Source organism: Hyla sarda, chromosome 5 (genome assembly GCF_029499605.1).
Source record: "Hyla sarda isolate aHylSar1 chromosome 5, aHylSar1.hap1, whole genome shotgun sequence".
NCBI lineage: Eukaryota > Metazoa > Chordata > Amphibia > Anura > Hylidae > Hyla > Hyla sarda.
This window is the reverse complement of record NC_079193.1, coordinates 365103733-365130427: the sequence shown is the minus strand read 5'-3', so window position 1 is coordinate 365130427 and position 26695 is coordinate 365103733. Positions and strand designations below refer to the sequence as shown.

Here is a 26695-nt window from a genome sequence, read left to right as displayed (position 1 = left end):
TTACTGCAGTGTAGTTTAGTTGCTTCATTGTGAATGTCCTTTATTTTACATTTCATTTTACATATTTCATTAGCTCAAAGGGTTATAAATCCGGTGTGTCCCTCCTTGTGGTGGTAGGAGAGGGCGTGTCCCTCCTTGTGGTGGTGGGAGGGGGCGTGTCCCTCCTTGTGGTGGTGGGAGGGGGCGTATCCCTCCGTGTGGTGGTGGGAGGGGGCGTGTCCCTCCTTGTGGTGGTGGGAGGGGGCGTGTCCCTCCTTGTGGTGGTGGGAGGGGGTGTGTCCCTCCTTGTAGTGGAGGGAGGGGGCGTGTCCCTCCTTGTGGTGGTGGTAGGGGGCGTGTCCCTCCTTGTGGTGGTAGGAGGGGGTGTTTCCCTCCTTGTGGTGGTGGGAGGGGGCGTGTCCCTCCTTGTGGTGGTGGGAGGGGGCGTGTCCCTCCTTGTGGTGGAGGGAGGGGGCGTGTCCCTCTTTGTGGTGGTGGGAGGGGGCGTGTCCCTCCTTGTGGTGAAGGGAGGGGGCGTGTCCCTCCTTGTGGTGAAGGGAGGGGGCGTGTCCCTCCTTGTGGTGAAGGGAGGGGGCGTGTCCCTCCTTGTGGTGGTGGGAGGGGCGTGTCTCTCCTTGTGGTGGGAGGGGGCGTGTCCCTCCTTGTGGTGGTGGGAGGGGTGTGTCCCTCCTTGTGGTGGTGAGAGGGGGCGTGTCCCTCCTTGTAGTGGAGGGAGGGGGCGTGTCCCTCCTTGTGGTGGTGGGAGGGGGCGTATCCCTCCGTGTGGTGGTGGTAGGGGCGTGTCCCTCCTTGTGGTGGTAGGAGGGGGCGTTTCCCTCCTTGTGGTGGTGGAAGGGGGCGTGTCCCTCCTTGTGGTGGTGGAAGGGGGCGTGTCCCTCCTTGTGGTGGTGGGAGGGGGCGTGTCCCTCCTTGTGGTGGAGGGAGGGGGCGTGTCCCTCTTTGTGATGGTGGGAGGGGGCGTGTCCCTCCTTGTGGTGAAGGGAGGGGGCGTGTCCCTCCTTGTGGTGAAGGGAGGGGGCGTGTCCCTCCTTGTGGTGGTGGGAGGGGCGTGTCTCTCCTTGTGGTGGGAGGGGGCGTGCCCCTCCTTGTGGTGGTGGGAGGGGTGTGTCCCTCCTTGTGGTGGTGGGAGGGGGCGTGTCCCTCCTTGTAGTGGAGGGAGGGGGCGTGTCCCTCCTTGTGGTGGAGGGAGGGGGCGTGTCCCTCCTTGTGGTGGAGGGAGGGGGCGTGTCCCTCTTTGTGGTGGTGGGAGGGGGCGTGTCCCTCCTTGTGGTGAAGGGAGGGGGCGTGTCCCTCCTTGTGGTGAAGGGAGGGGGCGTGTCCCTCCTTGTGGTGAAGGGAGGGGGCGTGTCCCTCCTTGTGGTGGTGGGAGGGGCGTGTCTCTCCTTGTGGTGGGAGGGGGCGTGTCCCTCCTTGTGGTGGTGGGAGGGGTGTGTCCCTCCTTGTGGTGGTGAGAGGGGGCGTGTCCCTCCTTGTAGTGGAGGGAGGGGGCGTATCCCTCCGTGTGGTGGTGGTAGGGGCGTGTCCCTCCTTGTGGTGGTAGGAGGGGGCGTTTCCCTCCTTGTGGTGGTGGAAGGGGGCGTGTCCCTCCTTGTGGTGGTGGAAGGGGGCGTGTCCCTCCTTGTGGTGGTGGGAGGGGGCGTGTCCCTCCTTGTGGTGGAGGGAGGGGGCGTGTCCCTCTTTGTGGTGGTGGGAGGGGGCGTGTCCCTCCTTGTGGTGAAGGGAGGGGGCGTGTCCCTCTTTGTGGTGAAGGGAGGGGGCGTGTCCCTCCTTGTGGTGGTGGGAGGGGTGTGTCCCTCCTTGTGGTGGTGGGAGGGGGCGTGTCCCTCCTTGTAGTGGAGGGAGGGGGCGTGTCCCTCCTTGTGGTGGAGGGAGGGGGCGTGTCCCTCCTTGTGGTGGTGGGAGGGGCGTGTCCCTCCTTGTGGTGGTGGGAGGGGGCGTGTCCCTTCTTGTGGTGGAGGGAGGGGGCGTGTCCCTCCTTGTGGTGGAGGGAGGGGGCGTGTCCCTCCTTGTGGTGGAGGGAGGGGGCGTGTCCCTCCTTGTGGTGGTGGGAGGGGGCGTGTCCCTCCTTGTGGTGGTGGGATGTGATTGGTGCACCTGCTCATGCAGCCTTGTCCATGACTCATCTCTTGTCCAAGATTCATGGACAAGCCTGAGGCTGCTGTAGGACTTGTAAGTGTCCCAGTAGGTATGGGGACCCCTAGTGGTGGGATTCTGATGAGCCATTTTCTTGATAAACTACAACAAAATTGCGAAATAAACATATTACAAAAGGTGTCTAATTTGCATCTGTAAAAACTTAGTAATTTTAAAGTAATCATTTTGATAAACATGTAAACAAGCCTGGTTTACAAACTTAATTGTACCAAAATATTCCTGACTTTTAAACATGTCCATCCTAACCATATTAAAAAATGTTTACAAATTCGGAAAAAAAATGTGAACAAAGTTATATTTTTTTTTTAGGAAATACAAAAAAAATACATAAATAAATAAATATATATATATATATATATATATATATATATATATATATATATATATATCTCAAGATGATCTGCTAATATTAATGAGTAATTTCAACTTATTTTTGTAATGTGTGTTTTTTATGCCACTTTTTTTATGGTGATGATTCATGCCCTTTTAACCACTTAAGGAAACAGCCCATTTTAACCTCAAAAGAGTACTCCACTGCCCCATCTTTCGGAATCTTTTGTTCCGAACACTGGGTGCGGGCTGCAAGGGTTGTGACCTCATGGACACGCCCCCTCGTGACGTCACGCCATACTCCCTCAATGCAAGTCTATGGGAGGGGGCTTGGCAGACGCCACAGCATAGCATTGATCAGTGTTATCGGTGCTCTGCTGCTCCAGCCTGGCAGGCTTGGAGCAATAGAACACCAATGGTATGGCAAAGAGGCGGATAAGGATCCTCCCGTCATCCTTTCAGCTGATCGGGACATCGCGATTTCGTCATATAAAAAGTTAGCCATATAGAAAGTCAAGCATACACCCCAGATGGGACTCAAGCCCACAATCCCTGGCTTAGGAGGCCAGTGCCTTATCCATTAGGCCACTGGGCTGGATAAGGCACTGGCCTCCTAAGCCAGGGATTGTGGGTTTGAGTCCCATCTGGGGTGTATGGTTTCCTGCCATATAAAAAGTCACACAGAACAGACTGCGCCAAGAAAACAAGGGTAAACAAGGGTAAAATGCTACATAAATACCCTCCAACGTCTTCATTCTGCATTGACACAAAAGGGAAAGAGAGAGGTTTGCTAAATCGGCGCATTGGTTGAAATTAAAGTGGGCCCAACCGGTAAATGTTGGAGGTTGGTCAGATGATAACCGATTATCCCCACTTGGAAGCTATATATATATATATATATATATATATATATATATAAAATTATTTTCTACTTTACTCCACAGATTGCCTGGGATCCCATTTTACTTGGTTACAAGTCATATTCACCAACTTTCCAGCGTTACTTAATTTTGTGAGCAAATTAAAATGTGTCACTGGACTGTGCCCTAAAGACCTGGAGGACTATGGCTGCGCCTGTAGATATGAGCTGGAGGGGCTGCCCATAGATGCAGCTGACAGGTGAGACAGGAGGAGAACAGCCGTGCGCCCCATAGTTCTGAGATCCTAAGAGCCATTCTAAAAATGAAAGGGGAGGTACAAGATTAGAAAAACATGGTCACTTTCTTCCAGGAACAGCGCCCCTCCTGTCCATGGGTTGTTTCCGGTATTGCATTTCTGCAAAGGAGGCTTGGCTCCACATACAACAGGTGTAGCACTGTTTTCCATGAAAGCAGCCATGTTTTTCAACCCCTTTAAAGGGGTACTCCGGTGAAAACCTTTTTGCTTTTAAATCAACTGGTGGCAGAAAGTTAAACATATTTGTAAATTACTTCTATTAAAAAATCTTAATCCTTCCAGTACTTATTAGCTGCTGAATACTACAGAGAAAATTCTTTTCTTTTTGGAATGCTCTCTGATGACATCACGAGCACAGTGCTCTCTGCTGACGTTATGATAATAACAATAACGCTTTATTTATTGTTGTCCTTAGTGGGATTTGAACCCAAGTCCCCAGGACTAGCAAGGCAGCAGTGCTAACCACTAAGCCACCATGCTGCCCTTAGCATCCATCTGCTATGCACGGTTGCTAAAATGGACAGAGATGTCAGCAGAGAGCACTGTGCTCGTGATGTCATCAGTGTCCCAAAAAGAAAGGAATTTCCTCTGTAGCATTCAGCAGCTAATAAGTACTGGAAGGATTAAGATTTTTTAATAGAAGTAATTTACAAATATGTTTAACTTTGATTTAAAAGAAAAAAGGTTTTCACCGGAGTACCCCTTTAAATCAAGCATGTGGTAAGTTGCGCTGATCAATACCATACATTGACTCTTGTTTTCTTATTATTTCAGTTGTTGTTTTCAGCATCGGAAGTGTTATGAGGAAGCATCGGAGATGGATTGTAGTTTGGATCCATCGAAAATCATTGCAGACGTGAGCTGTCTGACCAAGAACTTAACATGTGGTAAGATGTCAGACGTTCTCTGATGCATACCCTACTTCAGTGGTCTCCAACCTGCGGACCTCCAGATGTTGCAAAACTACAACTCCCAGCATGCCCGGACAGCCAACGGCTGTCCGGGCATGCCGGGAGTTGTAGTTTTGCAACATCTGGAGGTCCGCAGGTTGGAGACAACTTCCCCAACTTGTTAGAAGCCCCCTGGACAGTAAGATGGTTACAAAGTGTCTCCTACCTGGACCCCCAGCGATCAGCTATAATCTGTTGAAAAGTTGTGCAGTGTCCCCACAGGACAAAAGAGGCATTACACAGTGTCCATTCATGTTAATGGGATCTCTTTGAAATACAGGACAGGACAGGTCCTCCAGAATAAGAGACGCTGGGGGAGATTTATCAAAACCAGTGCAGAGGGAACGTTGCCCAGTTGCCTATACCAACCAATCAGCTAACCACTTTCATTTTTAACAAGGCCTCTGCAAAATGAAAGAAGCGATCTGATTGGTTGCTATGGGCAACTGGGCGACTTTTCCTTTGCACAGGTTTTGATAAATCTCCCCCCACTGTTTATAACCAAGTTCCTTATTGGCCGAGAACTGAGGGTCTTATATGGGGTAGAAAACCGAATATTTATCGTGGCCTCTACAGTAATAATGTATTTGGAAAGTCGTCAGACCTTTTTTTTTACTTTGCTCACATTTTGTTATGTTGTTGCCTTGTGCCAATATCAATGATCAAATTGGACTCAATACCCCATAATGAGAAAACAGAATTTAAAAAATGTTTGCAAATTAAAAAAAAAAAAAATCTAAATTTGCCATAACACCTTGGTTGGAGTCACTTGTGGAAAATTCAGCTGATTGGACAGGATTTGGAAGGACACAGCCCTGTCTATATAAGGTATCACAGCTGACAATGTATATCAGAGCAAACCCCAAGCCATGAGGGGGAATGAATTGACAGTAGAGCTCAGAGACAGGATAGTGTGGAGCCACAGATCTGGAAAAGGGGACAAGAAAAAAAAGACAGTGGTCTTCATAATTGCTAAATGGAAGAAGTTTGGAACAACAAGGACTTTTGCTAGAGCAGCCACCCCTTCAAAGTAATCAGTGGAGATAGGTCTCGGTAAGAGAGATGACAATAACCTCTCTGGTTGAGCTCCGAAGTTCCTGTGTGCGATGCAAGAAAATTCCAGAAGATCAACCATCACGGCAGCCTCCACTAATTTGGGCTTTGTCGTAAAGTGCCCACAAAGAAGCTTCTCCTCAGTAAAAGACAAAAATTTCAGACGTATTCTCAATAAAAAACTGATCCAGAGCGCTCTGGACCGCAGATTGGGATGAAGGTTCACCTTCCAACAATTAATTGACCCTAAGCACACGGCCAGGACAACACAGGAGCGGCTGAGGGACAACTCTATAAATGTGCTTGAGGAGCCCAACCAGAGCCCGAACCCAAAGGAACATCTCTGGAGAGACCTGAAAATGGGATCCACCGACGGTCTCCATCCTACCTGACAGGGCCTGAAAGGATCTGCAGAGAAGAACATCAGAAAATCCCCAAATCCAGTTGTGTAAACCTTGTGGCTTCATCCCCAAGAAGACTGGAGGCCAGAATCACTGCCAAAAGGGCTTCAACTAAGTCCTGAGTAAAGGGTATGAATCCTTATGTCACTGCAAGATTTTAGTGTTTTCCTTTTTAATAACTAAGCAAAGATTTGTAACATTCCGTAATCACTTTGTCCTATGGCATTGAGTGCCGAATGATGGGAAACTGGATTTTTTTAACTTTTATTTTAGCACAAGGAGCAACACAACAAAATGTAAAAAGAGAAAGGGTCTGAATACATTATATATAACATGAAGGGCACTATGTTGGGAACCAGCTTCATCCATTATTACCTATTGGATAGAGCCCCCTTGTATCTCCTATGCAGTGACTAGTGGGTTACTGGTTGGGGGTAGACGACATGATGGGGCAGTACTACCTGTACTTTTCTGATTTATATCTTTTTTATACCAAAAAAAAAAATTATAAAAAGTGATCAAAAAGTCTGATCAAAACAAAAAAGGTACCAATAAAAACTTCAGGTTGCGGTGCAAAAAATGAGCCCGCACACATCCCTGTATGCATAAAAATAAAAAAGTTATAGGGGTCAGAAGAGGAAATTTTTAAACGTATAAATTTTCCTGCATGTAGTTATGATTTTTTCCAGAAGTACGACAAAATCAAACCTATATAAGTAGGATATCATTTTAACCGTATGGACCTACAGAATAATGATAAAGTGTCACTTTTACTTAAAAATGTACTGCGTAGAAACGGAAGCCCCCAAAATTTACAAAATTTTATTTATTTATTTTTTCAATCTTGTCGCACAATAATTTTTATTTTTTTCGGTTTCGCCGTAGATTTTTTGGTAAAATGACTGATATCATTACAAAGTAGAATTGGTGGTTCAAAAAAAAGCCATCATATGAGTCTGTTGGTGCAAAATTGAAAGGGTTATGATTTTTAAAAGGTGAGGAGGAAAAGACGAAAACCCTGAGTCCCCAAGGGGTCAAGTTTGCTTGCTCATTTATTTATCTTGGTCTCCAATAAGCATGACCACTAGATTCTCCACATTGTGCTTGCTCAGTCCTCAGCCCTTCCAAAATTGTGCTTATAGCATGTTATTAATGTACAAGTGATGGACCATAATAAATTATTATTGCTGCAGACAAAGAGTCCAAAGACTGCTGGATGAAGCCAGATTTGCCCTCATCGCCCGCTGTTTCTTTAAATGGGCACTGTCAGATACAAAAACTTTTGATATGTTGTGAAGCATGTATAACCAATAGGTTTTGGAATTGCTTTCATTAGAAAAATTTCAGTATTTCATACCGAAAAAGCCAGTCAAACAACTGCCCCCCCTGCCTGCTTGGACACATACTAGTCCTGCTGTGTCCATGCGTCATCACCTATGTCATGGACACACTTCCTTGATTGACAGCTGTGAGCGCAGGGCTCATAGCTGGAGAAAAAAATCCTCCCACCGTCAGCTTGTGTCCCGCTACTGTCAGTGAGGACAAGCTGGGAGTTGTAGTTTTGCTAATGCTAGGGGAGATGTGAGCAGACAGCATACTGAGGGAGGGGGCGGAGACCTGCACAGTGAGGCCACGCCCCCTGCCTTTGAGAGGAATTCAGACTAGTCAGCTAAATTAAAAGTGTAATAAAAAATAAATAAAGGAGCTAGACACATAAAAATTAGATGTACATGGTCAGGATTAGGTACTGAGTGATATATTAAAAAAAATGTTTTTTGTTGGATCTGACGGGCACGCTTTAAGGAATGAATAACATTTTTTTTTCGAAAACTAGTGTCACAGATGACAAAACCTTCATCAATTGCATTGGTTTTCTGTGTCCTTTATGAGTGAAGTCAAGTAGACAGCAGAAAAGATCATTCTCATCTAAGGGTCTATTCACACTGCAGAATTCCTCCACAAATTAAAGCCCACATACTTCTATGGGATTCCGCACTCCCATTCATACTTCTGAATTTCCACTTGCGGAATTCCGCCTCAAATTAAAGCCCATAGACTTCTATGGGATTCCACACTCCCATTCACACTTCTGAATTTCTGCTTGCGGAATTCCACTAGCGGAATTCCGCAAGCTGAAATTCAGAAGTGTGAAAGGCAGCGCGGAATCCCATAGAAGTCTATGGGCTTTAATTTGAGGCAGAATTCCGCAAGCAGAAATTCTGCCGTGTGAGTTGATCCTAAGGCCAGGTTCAGACTACGGAATCTCCGGGCAGAAAATGTCCGCCCGGAGATTCCGAGTGCGGCCAGCGCTGACTAAATCAGTCGGCGCTAGGACCATGCGGACACTGCAATCTCCAATAGACTGTAATGTGTTCTGCACAGATTTCCGCCTGAAGAAAGAGCAACACCTTTCTTCAGGCGGAAATTTCCAAGAGGATTTTCCGTTCACAAATTCCGAAGTGTGAATTTGTGAACGGAAACCCATTCACTACACTATACATTTTAGTAAGCGGAATTTCTGCCTGCAATTTCAAAGCAAAATTGCAGGTGGAAATTCCGTAGCGTAAACCTAGCCTAACCTAATGGTATCGGTTTCTTTGGTTCATCATAGCATGGAGCAAAATGGATGGGAAAATTGAGGTCATGTGCACAGGTCGTCCAATGAAAACTCCATCTATCACCACGATGGCCAATGGTGGATCCATTGTTGAACAAAAGAACATTTTCAGCAGCAACAATGGAAGTTTCTATTTAATGGGAATTTCTGACAATTTTTTGATGTATTTTTGAATATACGGTTTGTTCTCATGGTGTCAACTAGATGGAAACAATTCCCTCTCCATTCACATATGGGCCTAGAGATGTAGCAGAGCTGAGTTTGGGTTTTACATGAGACCGCGGTATTAAATGATCCCCCTAAACCCAAACAAGGAATAATAACGACCTGAAATCCAAGAAAACCCAATTAAACCGTATTTATGATTTCGTACAATCCCCCTTTAATAAGACCCTGTGAGGGTTACAGTGGGGGTGAGTGGCCGGGGTCTGTGTGCATTGTATATGTAATTATAAAGCAGGACAGATGGTGGAAAGCCGATCTATAAATGGGGTCTTGTGTTTGTCTTACCCCCCAGAGTCTGGCAGCGATTGTGAGAAACTCCTCTGTGACTGCGACAAAGCCGCCATTGAGTGTTTTGTGAACACGCACATTAACTCTTCGCTGAAAGGACTGGATATCACATTCTGCCCGGCTCCTGTTACAGGTACAAATTACATATGTTTATACGGGAGACGCAGGTGGCCGCTGACCCCGGACCTCTGGCGTCCTCTCATGGGGGGCTTCGTTATTACAAGTGATTTACGCAAATTAATAATACAAGGAAGGAAAATGTTCATGCAAAATATAATGATGTATTGAGGGCGGTGGAAAAGAAACACTCCAAAATGCTGACACAGCTCAGGACTCTGTATGGGGACAAGATGCAACTCTGCAAAGACTTAAAGGGGTATTCTGGCAAAACACATCTTATCTCCTATCCAAAGATGTCTGATCGCGGGAGTCCCGCTGCTGGGGACCCCCACGATCTTCGGTGTGGCACCTCCGTCATCCGTGTACGGAGCGAACTCCACTCCGTGCCGGATGACTGGCGACTAAAGCTGCCACGCCCCCTCCATTCATGTCTATGGGAGGAGGCGTGACGGCTACGTAGTAGCCGTCACGCCCCCTCCCATAGACATGAATGGAGGGGGCGTGGCATGACTCCCGAACACAGTAGCTCCAAGCCTCCATGTTCCGGATGCTGCCGGCACAGAGATTGCGGGGGGGTCCTCAGCGGCAGGACCCCCATGATCAGACATCTTATCCCTAATGCTTTGGATAGGGGATAAGATATTTTTCGCCGGAGTACCCCTTTAAAGTCCTCCTAACTTGTAAGGGTATTTTGTGAGAGTTATAGACAGCATTCAAATTGGTCGTCATCTTTTTGGTCATCCTTGTATTGCAGTAAGTAGAACATAGCTTAGGGGGAGATGTATCAAAACCTGTGCCGAGGAAAAGCTGACCGGTTGTCCATAGCAACCAATCAGATCGCTGCTTTCATTTTTGAAAAGGCCTCTGCAAAATGAAAGTAGCGATCTGATTGGTTGCTATGGGCAACTCAGCAACTTTTCCTCTGCCCAGGTTTTGATAAATCTTCCCCTTAGGCCGGGTTCGCACTTTGGAATCTGCGGTTGGACAAAATCTAACCAGAGACTCCGAGTGCGGCCTGTTAGGACCGTACAGACATTACCGTCCCCATGGAGGACCATGTCTGCGTAGTGAAGAACCGCCAGAACATTGAAGGAGTCTGGGTAGAAATTCTGTAGTGTGAACCCAGCCTTAGAGTTCTGAGTAGAAAAAAGAAAATTCCTAGTAAGGGTGGGTTCACACTACGTTTGTAGTGTACGGTTGCTGGATCCAGTTGGGAGGGGCGAAAACCGGCCGCTCCCGTATCCCAGCCGGACCTGGCCCGAACCCACGGTTTTAGGTCCGGTCAGAAAACCGTATATGGGTAAAAATGAGACAACCGGAGAGTCAGCGTTTGACTCCGGTCGGCTCATTGAAATGAATGGGGTTGGGGCTGGACCCGACTGGGATATGGGAGCGGCTGGTTTTCGCCCTAATGTGAACCCACCCTAATTTGTTTTGGATCTGAGTAAATCTGATTTCAGAGTAAACTTACTGAGACCTAAAATAATCCGACATCAAATCAGAAGTGAAAGGTCACATATAGAATAGACGGCTCCTGAGTGTCCCTCCCTACTGAAGTCTATAGGAATTATAGTGGCAGCCATATTCTCCTAGATGGGATATCCTGGGAAATTATTATCCATGAACTCCAATAACCTCAGTGCTTTTTGTGTTCTGTATTTTAGTCACTCCAGAGACTGTATTTCAGAATGGAGACATCATCCCAGACTCCAAATGTAAGTATTACCCTCCGATCATTGTTAGTATCATAACCAGTCCATTATCCTGCACCCCAAGTGTTATTATCCTGTACCCCAAGTCTCATTATCCTGTTCCCCAAGTGTTATTATCCTGTACCCCAAGTGTTATTATCCTGTACCCCAAGTGTCATCATCCTGTACCCCAAGTGTTATTATCCTGTACCCCAAGTGTCATCATCCTGTACCCCAAGTGTCATTATCCTGTACCCCAAGTATTATCATCCTGTACCCCAAGTGTCATCATCCTGTACCCCAAGTATAATTCTGTACCCCAAGTGTTATCATCCTGTACCCCGTGTCATCATCCTGTACCCCAAGTGTTATCATCCTGTACCCCAAGTGTTATCATCCTGTACCCCAAGTGTTATTATCCTGTACCCCAAGTGTTATCATCCTGTACCCCAAGTGTCATCATCCTGTACCCCAAGTGTCATCATCCTGTACCCCAAGTGGTATTATCCTGTACCCCAAGTGTTATTATCCTGTACCCCAAGTGTTGTCATCTTGTACCCCAATTGTTATCATCCTGTACCCCAAGTGTCATCATCCTGTACCCCAAGTGTCATCATCCTGTACCCCAAGTGTCATCATCCTGTACCCCAAGTGTTATCATCCTGTACCCCAAGTGTTATTTATCCTGTACCTCAAGTGTCTCTATCCTGTACTCCAAGTGTTATTATCCTGCACCCCATGTGTTATCATCCTGTACCCCAAGTGTCATTATCCTGTACCCCAAGTCTCATTATCCTGTACTCCAAGTGTTATCATCCTGTACCCCAAGTGTTATCATCCTGTACCCCAAGTGTCATCATCCTGTACCCCAAGTGTTATTATCCTGTACCCCAAGTGTCATCATCCTGTACCCCAAGTGTCATTATCCTGTACCCCAAGTGTTATCATCCTGTACCCCAAGTGTCATCATCCTGTACCCCAAGTATAATTCTGTACCCCAAGTGTTATCATCCTGTACCCCAAGTGTCATCATCCTGTACCCCAAGTATAATTCTGTACCCCAAGTGTTATCATCCTGTACCCCAAGTGTTATCATCCTGTACCCCAAGTGTAATCATCCTGTACCCCAAGTGTCGTCATCCTGTACCCCAAGTGTCGTCATCCTGTACCCCAAGTGTCGTCATCCTGTACCCCAAGTGTCGTCATCCTGTACCCCAAGTGTCGTCATCCTGTACCCAAAGTGTCGTCATCCTGTACCCCAAGTGTCATCATCCTGTACCCCAAGTGTTATTATCCTGTACCCCAAGTGTTATCATCCTGTACCCAAAGTGTTATCATCCTGTACCCCAAGTGTTATCATCCTGTACCCCAAGTGTCATTATCCTGTACCCCAAGTGTCATCATCCTGTACCCCAAGTGTCATCATCCTGTACCCCAAGTATAATTCTGTACCCCAAGTGTTATCATCCTGTACCCCAAGTGTTATTATCCTGTACCCCAAGTGCCATTATCCTGTACCCCAAGTGTTATCATCCTGTACCCCAAGTGTTATTATCCTGTACCCCAAGTGTTATTATCCTGTACCCCAAGTGCCATTATCCTGTACCCCAAGTGTTATCATCCTGTACCCCAAGGGTCATTGTGTCATTGTTTTTTACCTCCACATTGAGTCGCACTGGAACTGCTGTTATTATATTTGGATGTAATGTCTCTGCACTGCAGCTCTGAAAAAGTTGAAGCAAATAACTAAGATCCAGACCCCAATGTTATAACACAAGTGATCAATATAAATACTTATACAACTAAAACACATCTGTAATATCTGAATACACAACCTGCTCCATATATATCGGCCATTACTGTTCACGTTGTGTTAAGATTCCCAGAACTATATACACGTTCCTTAGGGGATGGGATTAGGACAGTGGTCTCCAACCTGCGGACCTCCAGATGTTGCAAAACTACAACTCCCAGCATGCCCGGACAGCCAACGGCTGTCCGGGCATGCTGGGAGTTGTAGTTTTGCAACATCTGGAGGTCCGCAGGTTGGAGACCACTGGATTAGGACCTAGTAATGCTCCTCTCCTCCTATAAGAACGTCTTCTACCATGTTACGTACTTGGCCTTTGGGAATGGGATAAACTTAACCCCTACAGCTCCTGGGCCTCCACATCATCTGTCCGTATCTCAGGAATTCGCCATCCTACAGCTTGTTCTACCTTCCGGGCAGTGATTCATGACGATCGGAGGGTGATATTCGGATATGAAGATATACTTAGACATGGCGTTTCTTGTCTATATATATATATATGCCTTCAGAGGACACCAGATGTTACTGTACAGGAGAAGACGCTATGAGGTTTTCCTTCCCGCAGTGCGGGGGAGGGGTAAGAAGCCGGATCCAATTTGCATTTTACCTTAACAAGGTGCAATGTCTATATCTGTAAGATTTTTCTACCTGTCTTGGCTTGTGATGACTCTTTGCATAATTGTGTATTTTTAGCGCAGCAGAATAGAAGCGTGGATACGTTTTACTGGGCCGCGCAGGAAGGTACGTCACTTACCTGTCAGCGATTTGTTAACACCTACGGATATCACATTAAAGGGGTACTCCCGTGGAAAACTTTTTTTTTATTTTTTTTTTCAAATCAACTGGTACCAGAAAGTTTAACAGATTTTTAAATCACTTCTATTAAAAATTTTTAATCCTTCCAGTACTTTTTAGGGGCTGTATACTAAAGAGAAATCCAAAAAAAGAAATGCATTTCCTCTGACATCATGACCACAATGCTCTCTGCTGACCTCTGCTGTCCATTTTAGGAACTGTCCAGAGCAGCATCTGTTTGCTATGGGGATTTTCTCCTGCTCTGGACAGTTCCTAAAATGGACAGCAGAGGTCAGCAGAGAGCACTGTGGTCATGACATCAGAGGAAATGCATTTCTTTTTTGGATTTCTCTTCTGTGATATGACAGGTACGCTTTAAATCTGTTTTGTGGTACCTGACATTTTACAAGCGTTTCAATACAATACAAATCTAATTTAAAGGGGTACTCCGGTGGAAAACTTTTTTTTTTTTTTTTTTTTTTAAATCAACTGGTGACAGAAAGTTAAACAGATTTGTAAATTACTTCTATTAAAAAAATCTTAATCCTTCCTGTACTTATTAGCTGCTGAATACTACAGAGGAAATTATTTTCTTTTTGGAACACAGAGCTCTCTGCTGACATCACGAGCACAGTGCTCTCTGCTGAGATCATGACCACAGTGCTCTCTGCTGACACCTCTGTCCATTTTTAGAACTGTCCAGAGTAGGAGAAAATCCCCATAGCAAACACATACTGCTCTGGACAGTTCCTAAAATGGACAGAGATGTCAGCAGAGAGCACTGTGCTCATGATGTCAGCAGAGAGCTCTGTGTTCCAAAAATAAAATAATTTCCTCTGTAGTAATCAGCAGCTAATAAGTACTGGAAGGATTAAGATTTTTTAATATAAGTAATTTACAAATCCGTTTAACTTTCTGGCACCAGTTGATAAAAAAAAAAAAAAAGTTTTCCCCCGGAGTACCCCTTTAAATTAGATTTGTATTGTATTGAAACGCTTGTAGAATGTCAGGTACCACAAAACTGATTTAAAGCGTACCTGTCATATCACAGAAAAAATATACCACTTAGGAAGTGCAGATGCTTTACATGTCTTTTTAGGGAACGTTCCCACTCGGCGTATGCTGTGTGCAGTGAGTTTTGGAGGCGGACCCTGTGCCGGCGTGACTGTGACGCGCTGCTCCGCCTCCAAAACTCACTGCACGCATAGGGCTGCCACCAGAAAACCTTGTGTGCATGGTGAGCGAGGGATGAGCAGCGTATTTCCCACTGCTGCGGCAGATTTTGCGCAGCGTGAAATACGCTGCGTATACGCCAAGTGGGAACGTGCCCTCACTGTGTCTAGCTTCTGTATTTGGCTCACAAATCCCTCTTTTCTGCTGCTCACTCATTTTGATATCTACTGCTCAGGAAGGGGTGTGTCCAAGGCGAGCACTGAGCCTGCCCTCACTCACCATCATTCACTTTCTCCCTGAGTCTGCTGTGCTGTTTCTGGATCTCTTCATCCAATCACTGCCGGCTGCGCTGTAACCCCCTCCTCTCTGTTTTCATGCTGCAGTCTGATAGGACAGGTGTAAGCACAGAGGAGTGCTAGTCCCTTCCTCACTTACAGGACTGTGTCCCAGCCTGTGCTTCAGCTGGCACAAAGATGATGCTGTAACCAGACAGGATTGTGTTCTGGGTGGTATAGGGACCCCTAGTGGTGTATTTTTTTTAATTTTTTTTTTTAATAAGTCATGATTTCTATTAAAGTAGATTGAAATGTTTTTAAAAAGTATGTTAGAAAGGTTAAGGTTTTGCCAAGATGTACAACATATAAAACATTTTCTGGTAGTAATATAAAGATAAAAATGAAATAATATAATCCATGGACTTGGTCAAACACAGCCAGAGGTCAGGAGCCAAAAGCAGGTACTTAGGAAAAGCTGTAGTCAGAACCAATCAGGAACCAGAGTGGATGTCAGTTAGCCAAGGATCATACACGGAATCCAAGTCAGGAACACACTTGGAAATCAGAGACCACGCGGGAGCAAAAGGCAGACTGAACTATGCAGTTTAAATAGCCAGAACCCAGCAGGGAATTGGCTGTTATCAGAATGAATGGTATCCAGATTACTCAGGGGAACTTACTAAAGTAGGACAGAAGATATCAGTGCCAAGGCAGGGCGAGGACATGGTGGTGCGGCTGCTTTGAAGAGTGCAAGGAGGACGAGTGGCCTATCACTTGCTGGGGCTTCAGTAGACTGGGAAAGCTAGGTGGCACGCAGACCTAGCCACACCAGATACTCAGCTAGTTGTTTGTTTTTTTTCCCCCTCCCCAGAAAACTGGTAGTAATAATAATAGATTGTGAAAGAATTCTTCAATAAGAGTCTTAATATCTTATAGAAAAACGGTAGTGACCCCAACTAACCCAATTGTTGTATATTTAATATGCAAAACCTCCAAGGTAAGTACTAAAAAAAAAAATTCAGTCTATATTGGCTTTTATTCTGTACCGTACACAGTAGTTCTGCCTTATATCATTATACACAGTCAAAGAAAAGATCTTTCATCGGGGGGAAGAGAAAAGTGTGTAGGAAAGAGGAAGCAATTATTTTGATCTCTCGGAAGCCTTCTCGGCAGAAGCTATATCTGGTGCGTTGTAATAACAGGTTCCCTCGGAGCTGACATCAAGTATAATCTAATCACACACGGTGATACCGATATTCCACTTTTTAGGTATAATGTATTCTGTAGATTTGCATAAAGAAAAAAAACACTCTCCTTAAAGGGCAACTCCACCCAGTAGACAGTTACATGAATATAATCAGTGTCTTTGTAAAGACATTACCTTAAAGGGGTACTCCGATGGAAAACTTTTTTTTTTTAAACAGATTTGTAAATTACTTCTATGAAAAAAAAAATCTTAATCCTTCCAGTACTTTTTAGGGGCTGTATACTACAGAAGAACTGCTTTTCTTTTTGGAACAGTGCTCTCTGCTGACCATTTTAGGAACTGTCCACAGCAGGAGAAAATCCCCATAGCAAACATATACTGCTCTGGACAATTCCTAAAACGGACAGCAGAGAGCACTGTGCTCGTGACAGAAGAGAAATCCAAAAAGAAAAGCATTTCCTCTGTAGTATACAGACCCTTAAAAGTACTGGAAGGATTAAGATATTTTTTTTTTTTTTTTTTTTTATAGAAATCATTTACAAATCTGTTTAACTTTCTGGCACCAGTTGATTTAAAAAAAAAAAAAGTTTTCCATGGAATTACCCCTTTAAAGGGACAACACCAACGCGTTTTGAACTGAAAACTTCAGTTCTTAATCAGGGCATTTTTGCGGGACCTGCTTGACACAGGACACATAGCAACAATGGCCAATCCCGTTCGTAGTGCCACTTGGCAAATCATGCAAAGTGCATTACCCAGCAGGGGGCGACAATTAGCAAAACTCCTCCCAGGATATACAGCGGTGTTTTCCAACCAGTGTGCCTCCAGCTGTTGCAAAACTACAACTCCCAGCATGCCCGGACAGCCGAATTGTAGTTATGAAACATCTGGAGGTCCGCAGGTTGAAGACCACTGCAGCCTTCGACATAATCCAGACCCCTCACCCCCTCTAGTTTTGTACTCACCTCCGCTCGGCGGGACGTTAGGGTTAGCTGGTCTGGGCCATCTGTGCTGCCGGGACCGTCCGGTGGGGAGGGTTAGTCGTTCCGGGCTGTCCATCTTCACCGGGGGGCCTCTTCTCCGCGCTTCGGGCCCGGAATAGAGACGTTGCCTTCGGCTGTCCGGGCATGCTGGGAGTTGTAGTTTTGCAACAGCTGGGGGCACACTGGTTGGAGAACACTCGTATAAAAAATCTGATGAAAGAGATGCTGGACACGCATGTAACTTTACTTCTCAGAATGACCAGATAATATTATTGTAACTTACAGGAGAACTGAACCCCCAGCAAAGTGACGTGATGGCCGCACTCCCTTCTACCGAGGAGATGACCAATACTTTTCAAAGTGAGTAATAACCAGGCATGGAATTTCCATTAGGCACAAGAGTCAGGTGCCTGTAGGTGGCGCTGAACAGAATGATGCCTAATACTCATGGACTAATAATGCATTGGGAATATATATATATATATATATATATATATATATATATATATGTACATTATTATATCTGTGTATGATTATTATGCTGGATGGCGTTCTAGCCCCTTAACCCCTTTGGGACCGGGGTTTTTTCCGTTTTTGCATTTTCGTCTTTTGCTCCTTGCCTTTAAAAAATCATAACTCTTTCAATTTTGCACCTAAAAATCCATATGATGGCTTATTTTTTTGCGCCACCAATTCTACTTTGTAATGACGTCAGTCATTTTGCCCAAAAATCTACTGTGAAACGGGAAAAAAAATCATTGTGCGACAAAATTGAAAAAAAACGCCATTTTGTAACTTTTGGGGGCTTCCGTTTCTACATAGTAAATTTTTCGGTAAAAATGACACCTTCTCTTTATTCTGTAGGTCCATACGGTTAAAATGATTCCCTACTTATATAGGTTGGATGGAAAATGTATACGTGTAAAATTGTAACCTTCTGACCCCTATAACTTTTTTATTTTTCCGCGTACGGGCCGTTATAGGGCTCATTTTTTGAGCCGTGATCTGAAGTTTTTATTGGTACCATTGTTGTATTGATCAGACTTTTTGATCGCTTTTTATTCATTTTTTCATGATATAAAAAGTGACCAAAAATACGCTATTTTGGACTTTGGAATTTTTTTTTGCGCGTACGCCATTGACCGTGCGGTTTAATTAACGATATATTTTTATAGTTCGGACATTTCTGCACACGGTGATACCACATATGTTTATTTTTATTTACACTGTTTTTTTTAAATGGGAAAAGGGGGGTGATTCTCACTTTTATTAGGGAAGGGGTTAAATGATCTTTATTCACTTTTTTTTTCACACTTTTTTTTTTATGCAGTGTAATAGCTCCCCCTAGTGGCTGTTGCACTGCACATACCGATCTCATACACAGATCATTGCCGTGCATTGACACGGCAAAGATCAGTGTTATTGGCGGTCGATTGCTCAAGCCTGGATTTCAGGCTTGGAGCAATCAATTGCCGATCAGACGCGACGGAGGCAGGTAAAGGAGACCTCCGCTCGCATTCTAGCTGATCGGGACATCGCTATTTCACCGCCATGTTCCCGGGAAGGGTATACTTTCATTTTAGACGCGACGATCAACTTAAAGGGGTATTCCAGGAAAAAACTTTTTTTATATATATATATATATCAACTGGCTCCAGAAAGTTAAACAGATTTGTAAATTACTTCTATTAAAAAATCTTAATCCTTTCAGTACTTATGAGCTTCTGAAGTTAAGGTTGTTCTTTTCTGTCTAAATCCTCTCTGATGACACCTGTCTCGGGAACCGCCAGGTTTAGAACCAAATCCCCATAGTAAACCTCTTCTAAACTGGGCGGTTCCTGAGACACGTGTCATCAGAGTGGATTTAGACAGAAAAGAACAACCTTAACTTCAGAAGCTCATAAGTTGATATATATAAAAAAGTTTTATCCTAGAATACCCCTTTAATAGCACATGGCACAACGATCGATGCCGCACGCTATTAGCCCTGGGTCCCGGCTGTCATTAGCCGCCGGGACCTACCCGGTATGACGCCCTGCGTCCTAAAGAGGCTAGAGCAGGAGAGGTATGTACATCCCCATAGCAAACCTATCCTGCTCTGGACAGTTCCTGACATGGACAGAGGTGGCAGCAGAGAGCACTGTCGTCAGACTGGAAAGAACTATACAACTTCCTCCTGGGTACAAAGCAGCTGATAAGTACTGGAAGTACTGGCTTGAGATTTTAAAATAAAATTTAAATAACATTAAATTATATATAAATATAAATTAAATATACATACATATATATATATATATATATATATATATACACACACACACACATGTATTTTGGCCTTACCATCGACTTTGTGGTAAAATGAGTGATGTCATTACAAAGTACGATTGGTCAAGCATAAAACAAGTCTCATATAGATCTGTAGGTGGAAAATTGAAAGAATTATGGCTAATAAAAGACAAGGAAGAAAAAACAAAAACGAGTTAACCCCTTAAGGACTCAGGGTTTTTCAGTTTTTGCACTTTCGTTTTTTCCTCCTTACGTTTTAAAAATCATAACCCTTTCAATTTTCCACCTAAAAATCCATATTATGGCTTATTTTTTGCGTCGCCAATTCTACTTTGCAGTGACATTAGTCATTTTACCCAAAAATCCACGGCGAAACGGGAAAAAAAATCATTGTGCGACAAAATCGAAGAAAAAACGCCATTTTGTAACTTTTGGGGGCTTCCGTTTCTACGCAGTGCATATTTCGGTAAAAATGACACCTTATCTTTATTCTGTAGGTCCATACGGTTAAAATGATCCCCTACTTATATAGGTTTGATTTTGTCGGACTTCTGGAAAAAATCATAACTACATGCTGAAAAATTTATACGTTTAAAAATGTCATCTTCTGACCCCTATAACTTTTTATTTTTCCACGTACGGGGCGGTATGAGGGCTCATTCTTTGCGCCGTGATCTGAAGTTTTGATCAGTACCATTTTTGTTTTGATCGGACTTTTTGATCACTTTTATAAATTTTTTAATGGTATAAAAAGTGACCAAAAATGCGCTTTTTTTGACTTTGGAATTTTTTTGCGCGTACGCCATTGACCATGCGGTTTAATTAATGATATATTTTTATAGTTCGGACATTTACGCACGCGGCGATACCACATATGTTTATTTATTTTTTTTTTTACACTGTTTTATTTTTTTTATGGGAAAAGGGGGGTGATTCAAACTTTTATTAGGGAAGGGGTTAAATGACCTTTATTAACACTTTTTTTTTACTTTTTTTTTGCAGTGTTATAGGTCCCATAGGGACCTATAACACTGCACACACTGATAATTGTTATCCCATAGGGACCTATAACACTGCACACACTGATCTCCTTTGCTGATCACTGGCGTGCATTAACACGCCTGTGATCAGTGTTATCGGCGCTTGACTGCTCCTGCCTGGATCTCAGGCACGGAGCAGTCATTCGCCGATCGGACACCGAGGAGGCAGGTAAGAGCCCTCCCGGTGTCCTGCAAGCTGTTCGGGACGCCGCGATTTCACCGCGGCTATCCCGAACAGCCCGACTGAGCAGCCGGGTCACTTTCACTTTAGAAGCGGCGGTCAGCTTTGACCGCCGCTTCTAAAGGGTTAATACCGCACATCGCCGCGATCGGCGATGTGTGGTATTAGCCGCGGGTCCCGGCCATTGATGAGCGCCGGGACCGACGCGATATGATACGGGATCGCGGCGCGATCCCGCTTCATATTGCGGGAGCCGGCGCAGGACGTAAATATACGTCCTGCGTCGTTAAAGGGGTACTCCGGTGGAAAACTTTTTTTTTTTTTTTTTATGAACTGGTGCCAGAAAGTGAAACAGATTTGTTAATTACTTCTATTTAAAAATCTTAATCCTTCCAGTACTTATTACTAGCAGCTGTATGCTTATTAGCCGCTGTACTTGTTAGCAGCTGTAAGAGGAAATTATTTTCTTTTTGAATTTCCTGACCACAGTGCTCTCTGCTGACACTTCTGTCCCTGTCAGGAACTGTCCAGAGCAGCATAGGTTTGCTATGAGGATTTTCTCCTGCTCTGGACAGTTCCTGATACGGCCATCAGGTGTCAGCAGAGAGCACTGTGGACAAGACAAAAAAGAAATTTAAAAAGAAAAGAATTTCCTCTGTTTTATACAGCTGCTAATAAGTACTGGAAGGACAAATATTTTTTAATAGAAGTAATTTACAAATCTGTTTAACTTTCTGGCACAAGTTGATTAAAAAAAAAAAAGTTTTCCAACGGAGTGCCCCTTTAGTATGATCTGGGGTCTTTTTAATTTTAGGATCTGATGTTTGGTAAATGGGTTAAAACATTTAGGGGGTCTCCTTAATTTAGGGGTCTGGGTACTCCAGTGGAAATTTTTGTTTTTAAAGGAGATGTCCGGTGCTCACTTTTCTTATTGTATCCGTACCGGGCTGCAAAAAGAAAGAAAATAAGCTTTCTCTTGCCTGCCTAGGCTCCCCCGGTGCTCCAGTACTGGTGTTCGGTCCCCGGGCTGTATGCTTCTTACTTCCTGTTAGCCCGACACGTCACATGGAGCTTCAGCCTATCACCAGTTGAGGCGGGACATCGCTGCGGCCGGTGATAGGCTGAAGCTCCGTGTGACGTGCCGGGCTAACAGGAAGTAAGAATAGAGCCTGAGCACCGGAGGAGCCTAGGCAGGTAAGAGAAAATTTGTTTTCTTTTATTTTTCAGCCCGGAACGGATAAAATAAGAAAAGTGAGCACCGGACATCTCCTTTAAATCAACTGGTCCCAGAAAGTGAAACCGATTTGCAAATTACTTCTATTAAAAAAATCTTTACCCTTCCTGTACTTATCAGCTGCTGTATACTCCAGAGGAAGTTGTGTAGTTCTTTCCAGTCTGACCACAGTGCTCTCTGCTGACACCTCTGTCCATGTCAGGAACTGTCCAGAGCAGGAGAGGTTTGCTATGGGTACTTGCTCCTGCTCCTGGACAGTTCCTGACATGGACAGAGGTGTCAGCAGAGAGCACTGTGGACAGACTGGAAATAACTACACAACTTCCCTTGGAGCATACAACAGCTGATAAGTACTGCAAGGATTAATATTTTTAAATAGAAGTAATTTGCAAATCTGTTTAATGTTTCTGGAACCAGTTTGTTTTAAGAAAAATGTTACCCCTTTAATGTCAAGGTCTGGTCTGGAGCTTGCTCCTGATTTGTGGTACCGTGCTGCTATCATCAGTCAGGTCGTGCAAAGTGCCCTCATCCATAATATTTAGGTGTAGGGGGCATTTATTAGTGTAGTATGGGGGCCATTACTTTCTGGTTAATTGGTAATATTGATCAGTATACAGGATTTGATCAGTAACCGTAGGATGGTAATATGTATGGTGATAATATTCCACCCTGTATACTGGTATTATTATTGGTAATATTGGTCTCAGTGTACAGGATTTGGTCAGTAACAGTATGATGATGATATATATATATATATATATATATATATATATATATATATATATATAATATCATCATACTGTTACTGTGATAATATTCCTCCTTGTATACTGGTATCACAAACCTTTCTTCTAATGGTAATAATATCTTTTCAGCCTCAACAGCTCCTCCCGATACACCAGCCGTGGAGTCTTCCATGGGTAAATACCATCTTCTATATCTTCTTATCATTTGTGAATTGTAATTTGTTAGTGTCTAGCAGGGGTCAAGTCCTGGGGAAAAAAAGTGCAGGAACTCCCCCCCCCCCCTGCCCCTGCTAATGGGAATAGTATTCCTGCAGTGAAAAAAGTGCAGGAACTCAGTTCCCACACGTTCCTGCAGGACTTGAGCCCTGGTGTCTAGTCAAGGAAGGAAACAATGGATTTATATTTTTTTAAAATCAGATTGACAGACTATTGCAGTGTTTCCCAACCAGTATGCCTCCAGGCATTGCAAAACTACAACTCCCAGCATGTCCAAAAAGCCTTCGGGGGTAAGGGCTAGCTGTTTTTGGGGCTAACCCTAAGCCCCAACTTAGTAATGGACTCTGGTCTATGAGAAGGCTTCCACTACTAAGCCTTCAATGTAATTGTAAGGTCATTAAAAAATAAACGTTATACATTTATAAAAATGTATTACAATTAAAACTCCCCCATAGCCCTAATTAACCATTTTATGTGGGAAAAAAAAAAGCTGGTCATTGTAGTCCATAAAAGTGTTTTTCCAAACAGGGTGCCTCCAGATGTTGCAAAACTACAACTCCCAGCATGCCTGGACAGCCCAAGGCTGTCCAGGCATGCTGGGAGTTGTAGTTTTGCAACAGCTGGAGGCATCCTTGTTAGGAAACATTGGACTAATGTATCTAAAATTAAGGGATACTGTAAAACAAAAAGATTCATTGTGGGTTTGTATAGGTAAAAGCTGCTGAAAATTATAGTATAAAAATGTATAAATCTCAACTGCGTTTTTTTTCTCCCAAAAAAACAAACAAAAAAAAAAAAAAAAAAAAAAAAAAAACAACGGCCGATCTGTCAATTAGTGCAGGTACTACTACTCCCATCATGGAACAGTCTCTTCCATGCTGGGAGTAGTAGTACTAACTAAAAAAAAATTGAAAAAAAAAGTGAAAAACACGCACACACTACATTTCTATTATTGTCGGCTACATTTTTAGGTCCCCGCCCACATAAATTGATCCCTGTTTAAAAATGTATAAAAATTTGTTATAAAAAAGATACATTTTGTTAAATACAATTTTTTCCTTCACTACTGTATCTTTTTGATAAATTTTTTTTTAATGGTCCCCTACGAAATTTTAATGAAAAAGGTATTTCCACCCCATTTTTGGATCGCTAAAGTCCATAAAAGAATAAAAACCGCCTGCAAAAAATGCCAACGTTAAATCAAACATGGCATTTTTCTTGGCGTTTTTGCTCTTCCATAGACTTCTGCAAAAAGCGCCAAACTAGGTTTTGTTGGGCATTTTGAAAAACCAGCCTCTGAGCCCAAAACAGCTGAAAAACGCCAAAAGGATTTAAAAAAAACGCCAAACTGAAATATGCCAAGTGGATCTGGCATTTTGCAGTTTACCACTGACTTGCATCTAGCATCTGGACATGGCATTTTTTCACTGTAAAAACAAAGTGCGGGAAAATTGGCGTTTTTTACAGCATTTTTGCAAAAAAAAAAAAAAAGCGGAATTCCAGCCTAAATCCACGCCAAAAACATCTACAGAGTTAGGGATCAGATTTGTTCTAAAGACTTCCCTGTGAATTGTTTGTGGATTTTTTTTTTCTTCCCAAAAATTTACTTTGACTCGTGAACCTAACTGATAGGTACAGTGGGGATCAAAAGTTTGGGCACCCCAGGTAAAAATTAGTATTAATGTGCATAAAGAAGCCAAGGAAAGATGGAAAAATCTCCAAAAGGCATCAAATTACAGATTAGACATTCTTATAATATGTCAACAAAAGTTAGATTTTATTTCCATCATTTACACTTTCAAAATAACAGAAAACAAAAAAATGGCGTCTGCAAAAGTTTGGGCACCCTGCAGAGTTAATATCTTGTACTGCCCCCTTTGGCAAGTATCACAGCTTGTAAACGCTTTTTGTAGCCAGCCAAGAGTCTTTCAATTCTTGTTTGAGGTATCTTTGCCCATTCTTCCTTACAAAAGTCTTCCAGTTCTTTGAGATTTCTGGGCTGTCTGTCACGCACTGCTCTTTTAAGGTCTATCCATAGATTTTCAATTATGTTGAGGTCAGGAGATTGTGAAGGCCATGGTAAAACCTTCAGTTTACACCTCTTGATGTAATCCCCCGTGGATTTCGAGGTCTGTTTAGGATCATTATCCATTTGTAGGAGCCATCCTCTCTTTAACTTCAGATTTTTCCCAAATGGCATCAAGTTAGCATCCAAAATTTGCTGAAATTTTATTGAATCCATTTTTCTTCTACTCGTGAGATGTTCCCTGTGCCACTGGCTGCAATACAACCCCAAAGCATGATTGATCCACCCCCATGCTTAACAGTTGGACAGAGGTTCTTTTCATTAAATTCTGTTCCCCTTCTTCTCCAAAGTACCTTTGCTCATTTCTGGCCAAAAAGTTCAATTTTAACCTCATCGGTCCACAGAACTTGTTTCCAAAATGCATCAGGCTTGTCTATATGTTCATTTGCAAAGTTCAAATGCTGATTTTTGTGGTGAGGACGTATGCTTTTCTTCTTATGACTCTTCCATGAAGACCATATTTGTACAAGTATCTCTTTATAGTGGAATAGTGTACCACAACTTCAGTGTCTGCCAGATCTTTCTTGAGGGATTGTGCAGTCAAACGTGGGTTTTGAATAGTTTTTCTCACAATCCTGCAAGCTGTTCTGTCTGATATTTTTCTTGGTCTTCCAGATCTTACTTTAACTTCCACTGTTCCTGATGACTGCCATTTCTTAATTTCGTTCCGAACAGAGGATATTGACATCTGAAAACGTTTTGCTATCTTCTTATAGCCTTCTCCAGCTTTGTGAGCGTCAACTATTTTCAGTTTCAGATTTCTAGACAACTGCTTAGAAGAACCCATGGTGCTGGTTGTTGGGGCAAGGTCTGATGAGTCTGGGCATTTAAAACCTTTGAGATTGACATCACTTGGTCTTCCCAGATGATGATTGAGAACAATCCATGACACTGGCAGGTCTCAGCTTTGCAAAGGGGGCAGTGCATGCTATAAATTCTGCAGGGTGCCCAAACTTTTGCAGACGCCATTTTTTTGTTTTCTGATATTTTGAAAGTGTAAATGATGGAAATGAAATCTAACTTTTGTTGACATATTATAAGAATGTCTAATCTGTAATTTGATGCCTTTTGGAGAGGTTTCCATCTTTCCTTGGATTCTTTATGCACATTAATACAAATTTTTACCTGGGGTGCCCAAACTTTTGATCCCCACTTGAGATAGATAGATAGATAGATAGATATGAGATAGATAGAAGCAGATCAACAGCAGCATTCCAGTAAACAGCTGGAGGATCCCTTGTTGGGAAACACTGGTTTATGTATTGCTGCCTCTCCAGTACAGGTCGTAGTTTGGGGTGAGATGTCTGTATATACCTGATAGGTAACAGGTTACTAAGCTTTGTATTGACAGATAACACATAATGTGTAAAAATGCAGCAGACTGTGACACGAGCTGTATATAAGGGTCACACCACATTATAAAGCGCCTTCAGGGGTTACATTGCAGGCTCGGCCATTATTTATGTGTGAGGGATTAGGTCCCATATGTCAGGATATCTCCTGGCCGGGATTATGTGATTATACTGAGGTGAGAAGAGCTTCTCCTCCCGGCATTGCTCTGTGATTGCTCACTTCTGAGTTGTTGTTACAGTCTCATCACAGCCGCACAGTTCTTTTCAAGCCTCATGAAGTCAGAGTTCATAAAACCAATGATATCC

General features: G+C 43.6%; 1 protein-coding gene across 8 annotated transcripts in view; it reads left to right on the top strand.

The window, feature by feature from the left end:
- LOC130274443 (otoconin-90-like) overlaps nucleotides 1-26695 on the top strand; it is a 191126-nt gene that overhangs the window by 129879 nt on the left and 34552 nt on the right. For all 8 annotated transcript variants that reach the window (XM_056522778.1, XM_056522777.1, XM_056522781.1 and 5 more), the window contains 7 exons: nucleotides 3429-3603; nucleotides 4435-4547; nucleotides 9199-9327; nucleotides 10979-11029; nucleotides 13509-13556; nucleotides 17534-17608; nucleotides 22865-22909. In XM_056522778.1, coding sequence (XP_056378753.1) covers nucleotides 3429-3603; nucleotides 4435-4547; nucleotides 9199-9327; nucleotides 10979-11029; nucleotides 13509-13556; nucleotides 17534-17608; nucleotides 22865-22909 — 636 coding nt within the window. The remainder of the gene's footprint in view (nucleotides 1-3428; nucleotides 3604-4434; nucleotides 4548-9198; nucleotides 9328-10978; nucleotides 11030-13508; nucleotides 13557-17533; nucleotides 17609-22864; nucleotides 22910-26695) is intronic.